The 13,014-nt window shown below is 46.9% G+C and overlaps 1 protein-coding gene and 1 non-coding gene across 2 annotated transcripts; both read right to left on the reverse strand.

The window, feature by feature from the left end:
• Positions 1-3,810: 3,810 nt before the first annotated feature.
• LOC113936790 lies at positions 3,811-3,996 on the reverse strand. The gene has a single exon (XR_003524365.1). It is a non-coding gene; the product is annotated as a U2 spliceosomal RNA (small nuclear RNA).
• Positions 3,997-11,185: 7,189 nt separating this feature from the next.
• Positions 11,186-12,792, reverse strand: MT3 (metallothionein 3). Its single transcript, XM_027619083.2, has 3 exons — positions 12,579-12,792; positions 12,263-12,328; positions 11,186-11,425 (listed from the first exon to the last, which is right to left on the reverse strand). The coding sequence occupies exons 1-3, from the start codon at positions 12,607-12,609 to the stop codon at positions 11,316-11,318; spliced, it is 207 nt and encodes a 68-aa protein (XP_027474884.1). The 5' UTR covers positions 12,610-12,792; the 3' UTR covers positions 11,186-11,315.
• Positions 12,793-13,014: the final 222 nt, after the last annotated feature.

Below are 13,014 nucleotides of genomic sequence, written 5' to 3' on the forward strand. Positions count from 1 at the left end.
CGACTTGGGGCTATCTCACGACCCTGGGATCATGATCTGAGCCAAAATCAAGAGTCAGATGCTTAACCCACTGAGCCACCCAGGAGCCCCATGGGGAATATCGAGCACCTGCTATGTACCAGGCCTGGTGCTAAGGACATCCTGAATTTATCTCACTTAGCTCAACGAGGCAGATACTGCTTTTTGCAGACGAGACCCTGGAGGTTCATGGCCTGCTCAGGGGCAGAGATGTAAACGGCGACACTGGGATTTGAACCCAGGACTTTCTGACTCCACACTTAGTGTTTATGCCATGCCGAAAAGAAATTAGGCTTGTCCTCTGTGGTCCCAAGGGCAGAACCTGGCCAAGGATGGGGCTGCAGGGATAAAGGCTCTGCTCCAGATGGGAAAGGCCTTTCTTGCAATTTGAGCTGGCCATGACCGAATGGGACCCACTTGGAAGATAGTTTCCTGTCACCATAGCAATAGAAACAGAGGCTGGTGATTCCAGCATCAGATAGGGGGGTGGAGAGAGGTTAGGTCCCTTCTTCTTGGAGAGCCTAGGATTCCACGGTTCCTGTCCCAGGTATCATCTGTGTGATCTTTTTTTTTTTTTTAAGATTTTATTTCTTTATGTGAGAGAGAGAGAATGAGAGAGAAAGCACATGAGAGGGGGGAGGGTCAGAGGGAGAAGCAGACTCCCCGTCGAGCAGGGAGCCCGACGCGGGACTCGATCCCGGGACTCCAGGATCATGACCTGAGCCGAAGGCAGTTGCTTAACCAACTGAGCCACCCAGGTGCCCTCATCTGTGTGATCTTAATCTTCCTTTTCTTTCTACTGACACTGCCTTCATTTTGGAGGTGTCTTAGTCATCTAATGCTGCATAACAAATATAGCAGCTAAGACAACACACAAATATTACGTCATAGTTTCTGTGGATCAGAAAGGCAGGCAAGGCTTAGCTAGCCCTCGGGCTCAGGTTCCCTCACGGTCAGCAAGCAGGGCGTCAGCCAGGGCCACAGTCATCCCCAGAGTGAGCTGGGACCGGATCAGCTTCCAAGCTCCCTCATGGGGTTGTTGGCAAGATTTGGGTCCTTGGGGGCTACTGTGCTGAGGCCTTGATTACTCATAAGCCGTTAGCTAGAGGTCTCCCTTGGCTCCTGGCCACACGGGCCTCTCCCTAGAGCATCCCACAACAGGACAGTGAGCAAGCAAGAGAGAGTGCCAACTGCAAAGTGTGATCAGACGGAAGTCACGGTCATTTTAACACAGAGCGACAACCTGTTGCTTTTGTAGTGTTGTATTTGTGAGAAGAAGTCACTAGGTCCAGACCACACTCAAGGGGAGGGATGCCCAGGGGCATGAGGAGTGGAGTATGGCATCATGGCGTCACAGCATGACAGAGTAATGGAATATAGCCTCATGGCATGATGGAGGCCATCTTAAAAGTCTGGCTACCCCGGGCGAAGATGGTGGGGTGCTTTCTGCCTTCAGGCCCTCTGCGCAGGCTGCTTTCTTTGCCTAAAATGCTCTCTCCACCCCTGTCCTTTTCGTTTTGTTGGGTCTCAGCTTAGAGGTCACTTCCTCAGAAAAACCTTCCCGGAACCCAAAATACCGGCGTGTCTCTGTTATCTGCAAATGCACGTCTTCTCTGTGGCGCTTACTACAGTGACAGGTACGAGTGATAAAGCAGCTAGTATTTACGTCCTCCAGATCCTGTGCCAGGTGCTCAGTGCTGTACATGTGCAAGCTCACTTGATTCTTCTGACAGCTCCCCAAGATAGGGACTGTTGGTCACCCACATTTTACAGAGGGAGAGACTGCTGCTCGGAGAGGCTAAGTAACATTGCTGAAAGCCATTCGCTAGCAAAGGGCCCGACCAGGCCGTCTTTCCCCAGAGCCTGTGCGCTTGGGCCCTCTGCCACACAGCCTCTCCCAGCAGCTAGTGCACTGTGTGATTTTTTTTTTTTTTTTATTTAATCTTTGACTCCCCACTAGGCTGTGAGCTGTCTCTGCTGCGCTCACACTGTCCTAGCTCTGGCACCTGGCACAGTGCCCGGCTCAGGGTGGGTGCTTAATAATGCAGAGGGATGGAGAAAATGGAGTCCTGCCAGAAGCCAGGAAGGGCGAGACCTGCCTTGTGGAGAGTCAGCTTTGAAAGCCTGCATTCAAGGAGCAGCTAAACACCCTCTGGCATCACTCCCTTCGTACTAATCTGGCCTCAACTTCCCTTTTCTGTCCCCAAGCACTTACACCCTAGGATCAGGGCATCTCACACCCTCCTCCAAACACATGTGACACTCCACACTCCATGTTTTTGCTCCCTCCTTCCGTCCCCAAAAACCTCTTTCAGATGCCTCCTCCTCTAAGGAGTCTTCCCTGATCTCCCAACTTGGTGGAGTCTCTCCCTTCTTAAAGCCACCAGGGCTTTGGCCTGTACTTCCTCACCCTCCCTGGGCCTCAGCCTCCTGAACTCTAAAATGAGGAGAGCCCGGGTGCCATGGTCTGTTAAATTTCTTCCAGCTTCTAAAGCATCCAGGATTAAGGAGGGCAGGTGATGCAATGAGCACTGGGTGTTATATAAGACTGATGAATCACTGGCCTCTACCTCTGAAGCTAATAACACATTATATGTTAGTTAATTGAATTTAAATTAAAAAAAGAATAAAGCATACAGGATTCCACTCTGGAGTCTTACGATGGCTTTACCCTCCCCACCAGTCTGTGAGTTCCTTGAAGGGCCGAGACTATTTCCTTTCATCTCTCCTCAGTGTCCACCACAGAGCATAGTGATTTTTAGGCATTCATAAATATTTTTTTGTGAGGAAATGGTTGGGGGGGGGCAGGTTGAGATGGCAGCTCAGTGGAGATGTATATCTCCTGTGTCTGCTCAAAATCCCATGGAAAGAGGGAAAAGATCATTTATTAAAAGGCTGAATGATGGAAAACTCTAAAGAATGCCACCAGAAGGCATCATGCTCCTTGATTTCAAACTGTATTACAAAGCTGTAGTAATCAAAACAGTATGCTATTGGCATAAAAACAGTCAAATAGACAAATGGAACAGAACAGAAAGCCCAGAAATAATCCCACACATATATGGTCAATTAATTTACAACAAAGGACCCAAGAATATACAATGGAGAAAGGACAGTCTCTCCAATAAATGGTGTTGGGAAAACTGGACAGTCACATGCAAAAGAATGAAACTGGACCACTATCTCACACCATATATAAAAAAATAACTCAAACTGGATTAAAGATTTGAATGTAAGATCTGAAACCATAAGACTCCTAGAAGAAACATGGGCAGAAAACTCCCTGACGTCAGTCTTGGTGATGATTTTTTTTTTTATTTGATACCAAAAGCAAAGGGAACAAAAGCAAAAATAAACAAATGGGACTCCATTAAACTAAAAAGCTTCTGCACAGCAAAGGAAACCATCAACAAAATGAAAAGGCAACCTATTAAATGGGAAAAAATGTCTGCAAATCATTTATCTGAGAAGGGGTTAATATTCAAAGTATATAAAGAACTCGTATAACCCAATAGCTGAGGACTAAACAATCTGATTAAAGAATGGGCAGAGGACACATTTCTCCCAAGAAGACATACAGATGGCCAACAGATACATGAAAAAATGCTCAGCATCTCTAATCATTAGGGAAATGCAAATCAAAACCGCAATGAGGTATCACCTTACACCTGTTAGAATGGCTATTAACAAAAAGAAAAGAAATAACAAGAGTTGGTGAGGATGTGGAGAAAGGGGAACCCTCTAGCACTGTTGGTGGGAATGCAAACTGGTGCAGCCACTCTGGAAAACAGTATGGAATTTCCTCAAAAAATAAAAAATAAACTACCCTATAATCCAGCAATTCCACTTCTGGGTATTTATCAGAGGGAAATGAAAACACTAAATGGAAAACATATATGCACCTTCGTGTTCATTGCATTATTAAACTGATAAGAACAGCTACTACACTTGATCTTAGCCAAAAGGCCGAGAAGCGATGTGTTCATTGCATTATTTACAATAGCCAAACACTGGAAACAACCCAAATGTCCATTGATGGATGAATGGATAAACAAATCCATTCACATACGATGGAAAAGTGATTCAGCCTTCAAAAGGAATGAAATTCTGACAAATGCTACAACATGAATGAACTTTAAAGACATTACGCTCAATGAAATAAGACACGGAAGGACAAATATTGTATGAAGCCACCTACACGAGACACCAAGAGTAGTCAAATTCATAGAGAAAGTAGAATGGTGGTTTCCAGGAGCTAGAGAGAGACAAGAATGGGGAGTTATTGTTTCATGGGGATAGAGTTTAGTTTGGGAAGATGGAAAAGTTCTGGAGATGGACGGTGGTGATGGTTGTACAACCATGAATATATCCAAGGTTACTAAACTATATACTTGAAAATTGCTAAAATGGTAAATTTTATGTTATGTATATTTTACCATAGTAAAACATTTTATAATGAACAAAATATCTGAATAGACATGCCAGCAAAGAAGATACATGAATGGCTATTAAGCACATGAAAGGATACTCAACATCATTAATATCGGAGAAATGCAAATTGAAACCATAAGGCAATACCACTTTACACTTCCTAGGAATGGCTAGGGTAAAAAATTCAGGCATCTAGGAGGGCTGGCAAGGATGTGGAAAACACACAACCCCTATGTACTGCTAGTGGAAATGTAAAATGGTACAGCAACTTTGGAAAGCAATTTGGCAATTTCTCCAAAAAGTAAACACAGAGCTACCGTAAGACCCAGCTCTTCCACTCCTAAATATCTAACCAAGAGAAATAAAAACATATGTCCACACAAAGACTCACGCACCAACGTTCATAGCCATCTATGAACACAGCTATTATTTGAAAGAGCCAAAAAGTGCAAACAATTCAAACGTCCATCAACTGGTGAATGGATAAATATAATGTGATATATCCATACACTGAAACACCTATTCAGCAATAACAAACAAACAAACGAATGAATGACTAAGACATGCAACTACGTGTCATGAATCTCAGACACTACGCTAAGTGAAGGATGCAAAAGACTATGTAGGATTCCATTTATATGAAATGTCTAGAAAAGGCAAACTGATAGAGACAGAAAGCAGGTCATTCACTGGTGGCCTAGGGCTGGTGGTGGGAGCAAGAATAAACTGCAAATGGGCACAGCAGAGCTTCTGGATGATGATAATATTTTAAAACTGTATTGTGGTGATGGTGGCACAACTCTAAAAACTTGTTAATATAATTGAATTGTACACTTACAATCAGTGAATTTTATATCATGTAAACTATATCTTAAAAAGGGGTTAAAAAACAAGAAAAGAGAATTCCACCAGAAGCCTGAAACCTTTGAGAACTTCCTGAAAAACAAAAAAGCAGATAGAAAACAAAGGATCAGTGGCCAACATATACAAAGAGCTTCTACAAATCAATAAGAATACTACAAACAAATGAATAGAAAATAGGACAAAGGACATGAATCAGTAGTTCACAGAAAATGACAACCAAGGGCCAATAAATCATCGGAAAGGGGCTTAGCCTTACTGTTAAAAGGAAAGGTGTAATTTAAAATCTAAGATGTCATTTTCACCCATCAGGTTGACATAAAAAATTCAAGGTTAATATGCAGGGTTGATGGGGAAATGGAGCATTGAACACTCCCAGACATTGCTGGTGGAATGCAAGTTGGAACAGTCCCAGTGAAGGACTTTTGGCAAGATCTATAAAAAGGGCTGTTTCTTGTACTCCAGCAATTTGACGTATCAGCTCACAACTCAGAGAAACTCACTGACCCATGTGTACGAGAAGGAGCCGCAGTCTGCATGTTGGAAAAAGTGGAATCCACCATTAGTTTGTAAGAAAATTTTGAAATGAACTGTGATATAATCATTCCATGATACACTCTATAGCAGTTATTAGCTATCTATGTCCTAACAGAAATATCTCCAAGGCACATGGTTGAGTGGGAAAAAAAAAAAAAAGTAAGTTGTGGTATTCACTTGCATACGTAAAAATTAACCAAACAGAAGCGAATGCAGTCTCTTTCTAAAAGATTAATATGAATAAAGCTAAAGATCTCCTTTGATTGGAAAAATCCCACTCTTCATATATATATGAAGTTTTTTTAAAAAGATTTTATTTGTTTATTTGAGAGAGAGAGCAAGAGAGAGAGAGCGTGAGCATGAGCTGGGAGTGGGGGGCAGAGGAAGAGGGAGAGAGAAAGGCAGAGTCCTCACTGAGCAGGGAGCCCAACGGATGGGGCTCTATCCCAGGATGCAGAGATCATGACCTGAGCTGAAGGCAGACGCTTAACCGACTGAACCACCCCGGTGCCCCTATATGTGAAGTTTTAATTTCCCTTTTTAATGTAATTAGTATTATACTATATGTACCATTTTACATGTTTGGTTTTGGGGTTTTTATTTGTTTGTTTTTACTTAATCATAGGTTGTGGTGATCTTTCCATAGCAGTACCCAGAGCCCTACATCATCTTTTTTTTTAAAGATTTTATTATTTTATTTATTAGAGAGCACAAGCAGAGGGAATAGCAGGCAGAGGGAGAAGCAGACTCCCCACTGAGCAAGGAGCCTGATACAGGACTCAATCCCAGGACCCTGGGGTCATGACCTGGGCCAAAGGCAGACGCTTAACTGACTGAGCCACCCAATGTGTGCCTTACATCATCCTTTTTTTTTTTTTAAGGTGTCTCTTTATTTTTTTTTAAATTTTTTTATTGTTGTTAATCATCATATATTACATCATTAGTTTTTGATGTAGTGTTCCATGATTCATTGTTTGTGCATAACACCCAGTGCTTACATCATCCTTTTTATTAGGTGTTCATTATGGGGGCGCCTGGGTGGCTCAGTCGTTAAGCATCTGCCTTCAGCTCAGGTCATGATCCCAGGGTCCTGGGATTGAGCCCCCCCTCGGGCTCCCTGCTCAGCGGGAAGCCTGCTTCTCTCTCTCCCACTCCCCCTGCTTGTGTTCCTGCTCTCGCTGTGTCTCTCCGTCAAATGTTTTATGTAGTTATTTGATAGAGAAAGAGAGAGCACTAGCAGGGGGAGTGGCAGAGGGAGAGCGAGAAGCAGACTCCCCGCTGAGCAGGGAGCCCAAAGTGGGGCTCGATCCCAGGACCCCAGGATCATGACCTGAGCTGAAGGCAGACGCTTAACTAACTGACTGGGCCACCCAGGCACCCCTATATCCTTGGAAAATTTTAAATCCTGCTGTTTATTTCTTATTGTTGGTCCCCCCCACACACACACACTGTATTTGACCATGACATAACCATTTTTTAAAGTTTATTTATTTATTTATTTTAGTAATCTCTACACCCAACTTAGGGCTCGAACTCACCACCCTGAGATCAAGAGTTGTGTGCTTTTCCAACTGAGCCAGCCAGGCTCCCTTCTTAAACATTTTTTTTTTTAAAGATTATTTATTTGATGGAGAGAGAGCTTGCACAAGCAAGGAAAGCAGTAGAGGGAGAAGGAAAAGCAGGCTCCCCGCTGAGCAGGGAGCCCAAAGTGGGGCTCGATCCCAGGACCCCAGGATCATGACCTGAGCTGAAGGCAGACGCTTAACTGACTGAGCCACCCAGGCATCTCTCCTCTAATATTTTTTAAAAAGGTTTTATTTATTTATTTGAGAGAGACGGCACCTGAGCCAGGGTGGGGGGCGGGTAACAGAGAGAGAGAGAGAGAGAGAGAGAGAGGAACAAGCAGACTCCACGTGCTGAGCCGGGCTCGTAGAGGGGCTCAATCCCACCACCCTGAAATCATGACCTGAGCCAAATCAAGAGTCAGATGCTTAACCGACTGAGCCACCCAGGTGCCCCCAGTTTTGTCTTTTTTGTGACTGGCTTACAACTTCATGTTGTAGCATATATCAAAACTTCTTTCCTTTCTTTTTTTTTTTTTTTTAAGATTTTATTTATTTATTTATTTGAGAGAGAGAGAATGAGAGCCAGAGAGGACGAGAGGGAAGAGGGTCAGAGGGAGAAGCAGACCCCCGCTGAGCAGGGAGCCCGATGTAGGACTCGATCCTGGGACTCCAGGATCATGACCTGAGCCGAAGGCAGTTGCTTAACTAACTGAGCCACGCAGGCGCCCAGAACTTCTTTCCTTTCAGTGAATGAATAATATTTCACTGTATGTATATACCACATTCTGTTTACCCATTCTTCTATCAGTGGATACCTACATTGCTTCCACCTTTTCGCTATTGTGAATAATGCTGCTATGAACATGGGTCTACAAATATCTCTTTGAGACCCTGCTTTCATTTCTTTTGGGTATTACCCAAAGGTGGAATTGCTGGGTTCTATGGTAATTCCATCTTTAATTTTTTGAAGAGCTGCCATTCTGTTTCCATAGTGGCTGCACCATTTTGCATTTCCACCACTGGAGCACAAGGATTCCAGTTTCTTCACATCCTTGCCAACACTTGTTACTTTGTTCTTTCATAGTAGTGATCTGCTATGGTCTGAATGTGTCTCCTGGGGCTTTGGGAGGTGCCTGGGTCATGAGGTGGAGCTCTCATGCATGAGATTAGTGCTCTTCTAAAAGAGACCCCACAGCGGGTGCCTGAGTGGCTCAGATGGTTAGGCATCTGCCTTCGGCTCAGGTCACGATCCCAGGGTCCTGGGATCGAGTCCCGCATCGGGCTCCCTGCTCCTTGGGAGCCTGCTTCTTCCTCTGCTTCTCTCTCTCTCTCTCCCTCTGTCTCTCAGGAATAAATAAATAAAATCTTAAAAAAAAATAAAAATAAAAATAAAAGAGACCCCACAGGGCTCCCTAGTCCCTTCTGCCATGCTGTAGGAAGTCTTTGCCCCAGAAGAGGGCCTTCACTCTGATCTCAGGCTTCTCCACTCCAGACACACGAGAAATAAATTTCTGTTGTTTGTTTTTTTTTTTTAAAGATTTTATTTATTTATTTGAGAGAGAGAGAGAATGAGAGATAGAAAGCATGAGAGGGAAGAGGGTCAGAGGGAGAAGCAGACTCCCTGCTGAGCAGGAAGCCTGATGCGGGACTCGATCCCGGGACTCCAGGATCATGACCTGAGCCGAAGGCAGTCGCTTAACCAACTGAGCCACCCAGGCACCCTAAATTTCTGTTGTTTGTATGCTCCTCAGTCTGTGATATTTCGTTGTAGTAGCTCCGACCGACAAAAACATCATCGTAATGAGTGTGAGGTGATTCAGGTTTGTTCTGATGCGTTTTGTAACACAAGGCAAGCCAGAAGGACGAAAACAAGCATGGTTAGGTCTGAGGGTCTGATTTTAGTCAGTTAGCCTAGGTTCAAATCCTGACTCTACCATGTTCTAGCTACATGGAAGGTAGAAGCAATGACCCTGAGATCATGACCTGAGCCTGTTCTTTTTCTTCTTCTTGTCCTTTTTCTTTTTTCGTCCTATTATAACTTCATTGGTCCTGCTCTGTTCTGCCTATAAAAGTCTTTCATTTTGTGCTCCTTGGAACACCTTTCTATCTGCCAGACTGGAGACTGCCTGATTTCGATCAATGTTTGCTCAAATAAACACATATGCCTCAGTTTATCTTTTAACACACCTCTATTGCCCCATCTGTAAAATGGGTATAATCATCATACCACTGTTTTAGAGTTTAAGGATTAAGTAAGGTAACGTACTTAAAAGGACTTAGCACAAGTCCTCAGATGTATCAATCTTTTCTTTTATGTCTTATTTAAAAGAATCATCTCCACCCCAGGAGGGTGGGGATGAGGGAATGGGGCCCTAGAGCAGCAGGGTGCTCAGCACCCCATTTGGATGAATCGGGCAAATAGGATGAAAATAGGGTGAAAAACATCCTATTTTTCCCTTCTGATTCTTTTATAGCTTTGATTTTGCTCCTAGGTATTTAAATCAATCGAAAATACTTTTTTTTTAATTATTTTTTTTTTATTTTATTTATTTATTTGCGAGAGAGAATGAGAGAGAGAGAGAGAGAGAGCACGCACATTAGGGGGGAGGGGCAGAGGGAGAAGCAGACTCCCTGCTGAGCAGGGAGCCCGATGTGGGACTCGATCCCGGGACTCCAGGATCACGACCCGAGCCGAAGGCAGTCGCTTAACCAACTGAGCCACCCAGGCGCCCCTCAATCGAAAATACTTTTTACACAATATGCAAAAGGATAGTCAAATGTTCCAATGCTTCTCACTGACTAGTGTATCCTTTTGCCACTAATCTGATCATCTCTTACTCCCAGCTACACAGGGTCTGTTTTTGGACCCTCCTCTCTGTCCAACGGATCTATTCTTGAGCTGACATCACTTCCTAGAGCTTTAGAACAAGAAATGCTAGTGGGTTAGAGCAAACCCTTTTTGCTGTTCCTTTTCAGAACTGGTTTGGTTTGTCTCAAACTCTATTTTTCTACACAGCCTATTAGGTCTTAAAAATAAATCCTGGTGGGCTTTTGAATGAGCTGTCCTGAAAAACTAACCTGGAGGAAAATCGATGTGTTTACAGCATTGTAACCTCTTGCTGGGAAACTCTTGTCTCCCGGAATTCTGTCTCTCCCTTCTCAGCCAGCCCAGGTAGATCTGAGTGTTCTCTTTCACCAAGGACTGGATCACAACCACAGTGGATAAAAGCTCTTATTGCCCTACTTGCCCTTGAAGAAAAAGGGGCTGGAGACAAACTGCCAAAGGAGATGATTTGAAAGGAGCTGAACAATCTGTTTCGGGGAGACAGGCTATTCAGGGTGGTGACCCTGGAAACGCAGCTGACAGTTTGCCAAGACAGGCCCCTGGGCCTCCTGGACTCTCTCCTCTGATGGCTCTGACAACAGGCAGCTTTGCAGGAGCAACTAGAACATTACAGGAATCACAGGGCTTTGGGACTGTGATTTAACTCCCCCCCCAACCCCGCTGTACAGATGAAGAACATGAAGTTGACAGGTGGGAGCAAGAGACCAGCATATGGGTCTGGTCTCCCTGTCCCCCGATTTGAGCTTGACTTAGTAGGAGGCTCAAGTGCCATCTGAAGGTTGGGGGGGGGGTGCCTAGAGCTCCCTCCCAACCCCAAGCAGAACAGTGGCCATGTCTCAGGATTTCACTTTTCAACGGGGCAGTTCCCTCAGATTAGACTCCCCCTACCCCCACATCCTTCCCCTTTAAGAAGAGACCAGTCCTTGGCTTAGACCATTCATGGGATTTATTGTCACTTGCCAGGGGCTGGCAGAGGAAGGGGACACAGCCACCACAGGAGAGGTGGCACTGGGCCACCCAGCTCTCTTCACACGCGGTTCACACAGAGGGGCGCATCCTCACTGGCGGCAGCTACACTTGTCAGCCTCGGCCTCTGCTCCCTCTCCACCTTTGCACACACAATCCTTGGCACATTTCTCACACTCTGCGGGGCAGCATGAGCAGCAGCCTGCAGATAAGATCAGGAGCCACCAGGCTGATGGCCTCTCCCTGCATCGGTCTCCATCCAAAGGGAGGGGGACAAGGAGCGGTGCTAGGGCCCTAGTCGCGGCCCCCCGTCCTAGTCTCACACCCTGTGTGACTCAGCATCTATGGTGTACCAGCTGCATGCTGGGCTACCACGGGGGAGGAGTGTCTGGGAAGTAGCCCACAGCCCTTTCGGTGGATGCAGGGGCGTCCCGGGGATGGTGGAGGTAGTGCCGGACCGTAAGGAGGAAGCATCACAGGGCCAACGGCCTTGAAAAGGGACTTGAAGGATAAACTTGGAGGAGCCGAGATGATAGAGGTGTAGGGGTTCCAGGAGACCGGTGGGAGGATCTATGGTTAGTCTTATACACCAAGGAGGAAGGGAGCCTTTCTCCCACCTCCTACTCACCAAGCATATTACACTGCTCCTGGGGAGACTGGGGGAGGTCACATTGAGGGGATCCTCAAAGGCCTGAGAGGGACCAAGGGACCATAACTCCAGAGCTGGCCCCCAGCCTCGCCACCGGCTTCCCCAGGCACTGAGGTTTGGAGGTGAGGGTTTGGACCAGGGTTGGGGTTCTCCATCCCAGCTCCCCATGAGAAGCCAGGGATTTACAAAAACATCTTGCCCCAGGCCTACTGTTCCAATCACTGGGGGTGGGGCCTGGGCGGCTGCATCTTATGGTCTCCCCAGGTGATTCTGTCCCAGTAAGTGTCAAAAGCAACGTAATAGGGGGCCTCGGGGTCTCTCCATCTTGCGTAGGGAGATGCTGACTTCAGGGAGCAGAGGGGGCAGGGGCGGGGGGGTCCCCACACTCACTCTTCTTGCAGGAGGTGCATGTGCACCCCTCGCACTTGCAGGAGCCGTCGCAGGTGCAGGAACCACCTAGAGGGGGGGGGACGCCACAGGAAGGGTTAAATGTGCTAAAACTGGGGTGCGGCCAGGCCTAAAGGAGGAGATGGGGTGTCAAACCTCAGCGCCCTCTGGGATATAGCCACGTCCACCCTTCGACGAGGTTAAAAATGGCAAACAGGGAGGATCCCTTCCCCCAAATGTCCTTGAGCGGGTCCGTAGGGCGTGGGATTCTTTGCAAGTCAGGGGCGCGGTGTGCCGCGGGCTGGGGGCGGGGGCTCACCAGTAGGGCAAGGGCAGGTCTCAGGGTCCATGTCCAGAGGAGCTGCCGCTGGAGGAGGTGAACTGGCTTCTCCGGGCAACTGGACGCACTAGTGGCAGCAGGTGGCGAGGCTTTTATAGCCCCAGGCGGGGGCGCGCAAGCACAGCCCGCTCGCGCACGGCGCCCCCTCTCTCCATCTGGGCACTTGGGCTTCGGCGGAGGCGCGCATTGCGGCAGCGGACCCCCCCTCCCCCGTCAACCCCCCCCCGCCCGCTGCCGTGTGCACGGTGCGCGCGCGTGCTCCCCGACTCCCCTGCGGGGCCCCCTTCCCACTGCGTGCGCAGGGGCGACACTCCCCGCTCGTCCGTGTGCGCGCGGCCGTGAGCGCCAATGGGGACGATGGGGACGCGTCCTTCCGCGGCAGCGGTCCCCGGAGGAAAGTGCGCCCTTACCCCCT

This window comes from Zalophus californianus, chromosome 17 (genome assembly GCF_009762305.2).
Source record: "Zalophus californianus isolate mZalCal1 chromosome 17, mZalCal1.pri.v2, whole genome shotgun sequence".
NCBI lineage: Eukaryota > Metazoa > Chordata > Mammalia > Carnivora > Otariidae > Zalophus > Zalophus californianus.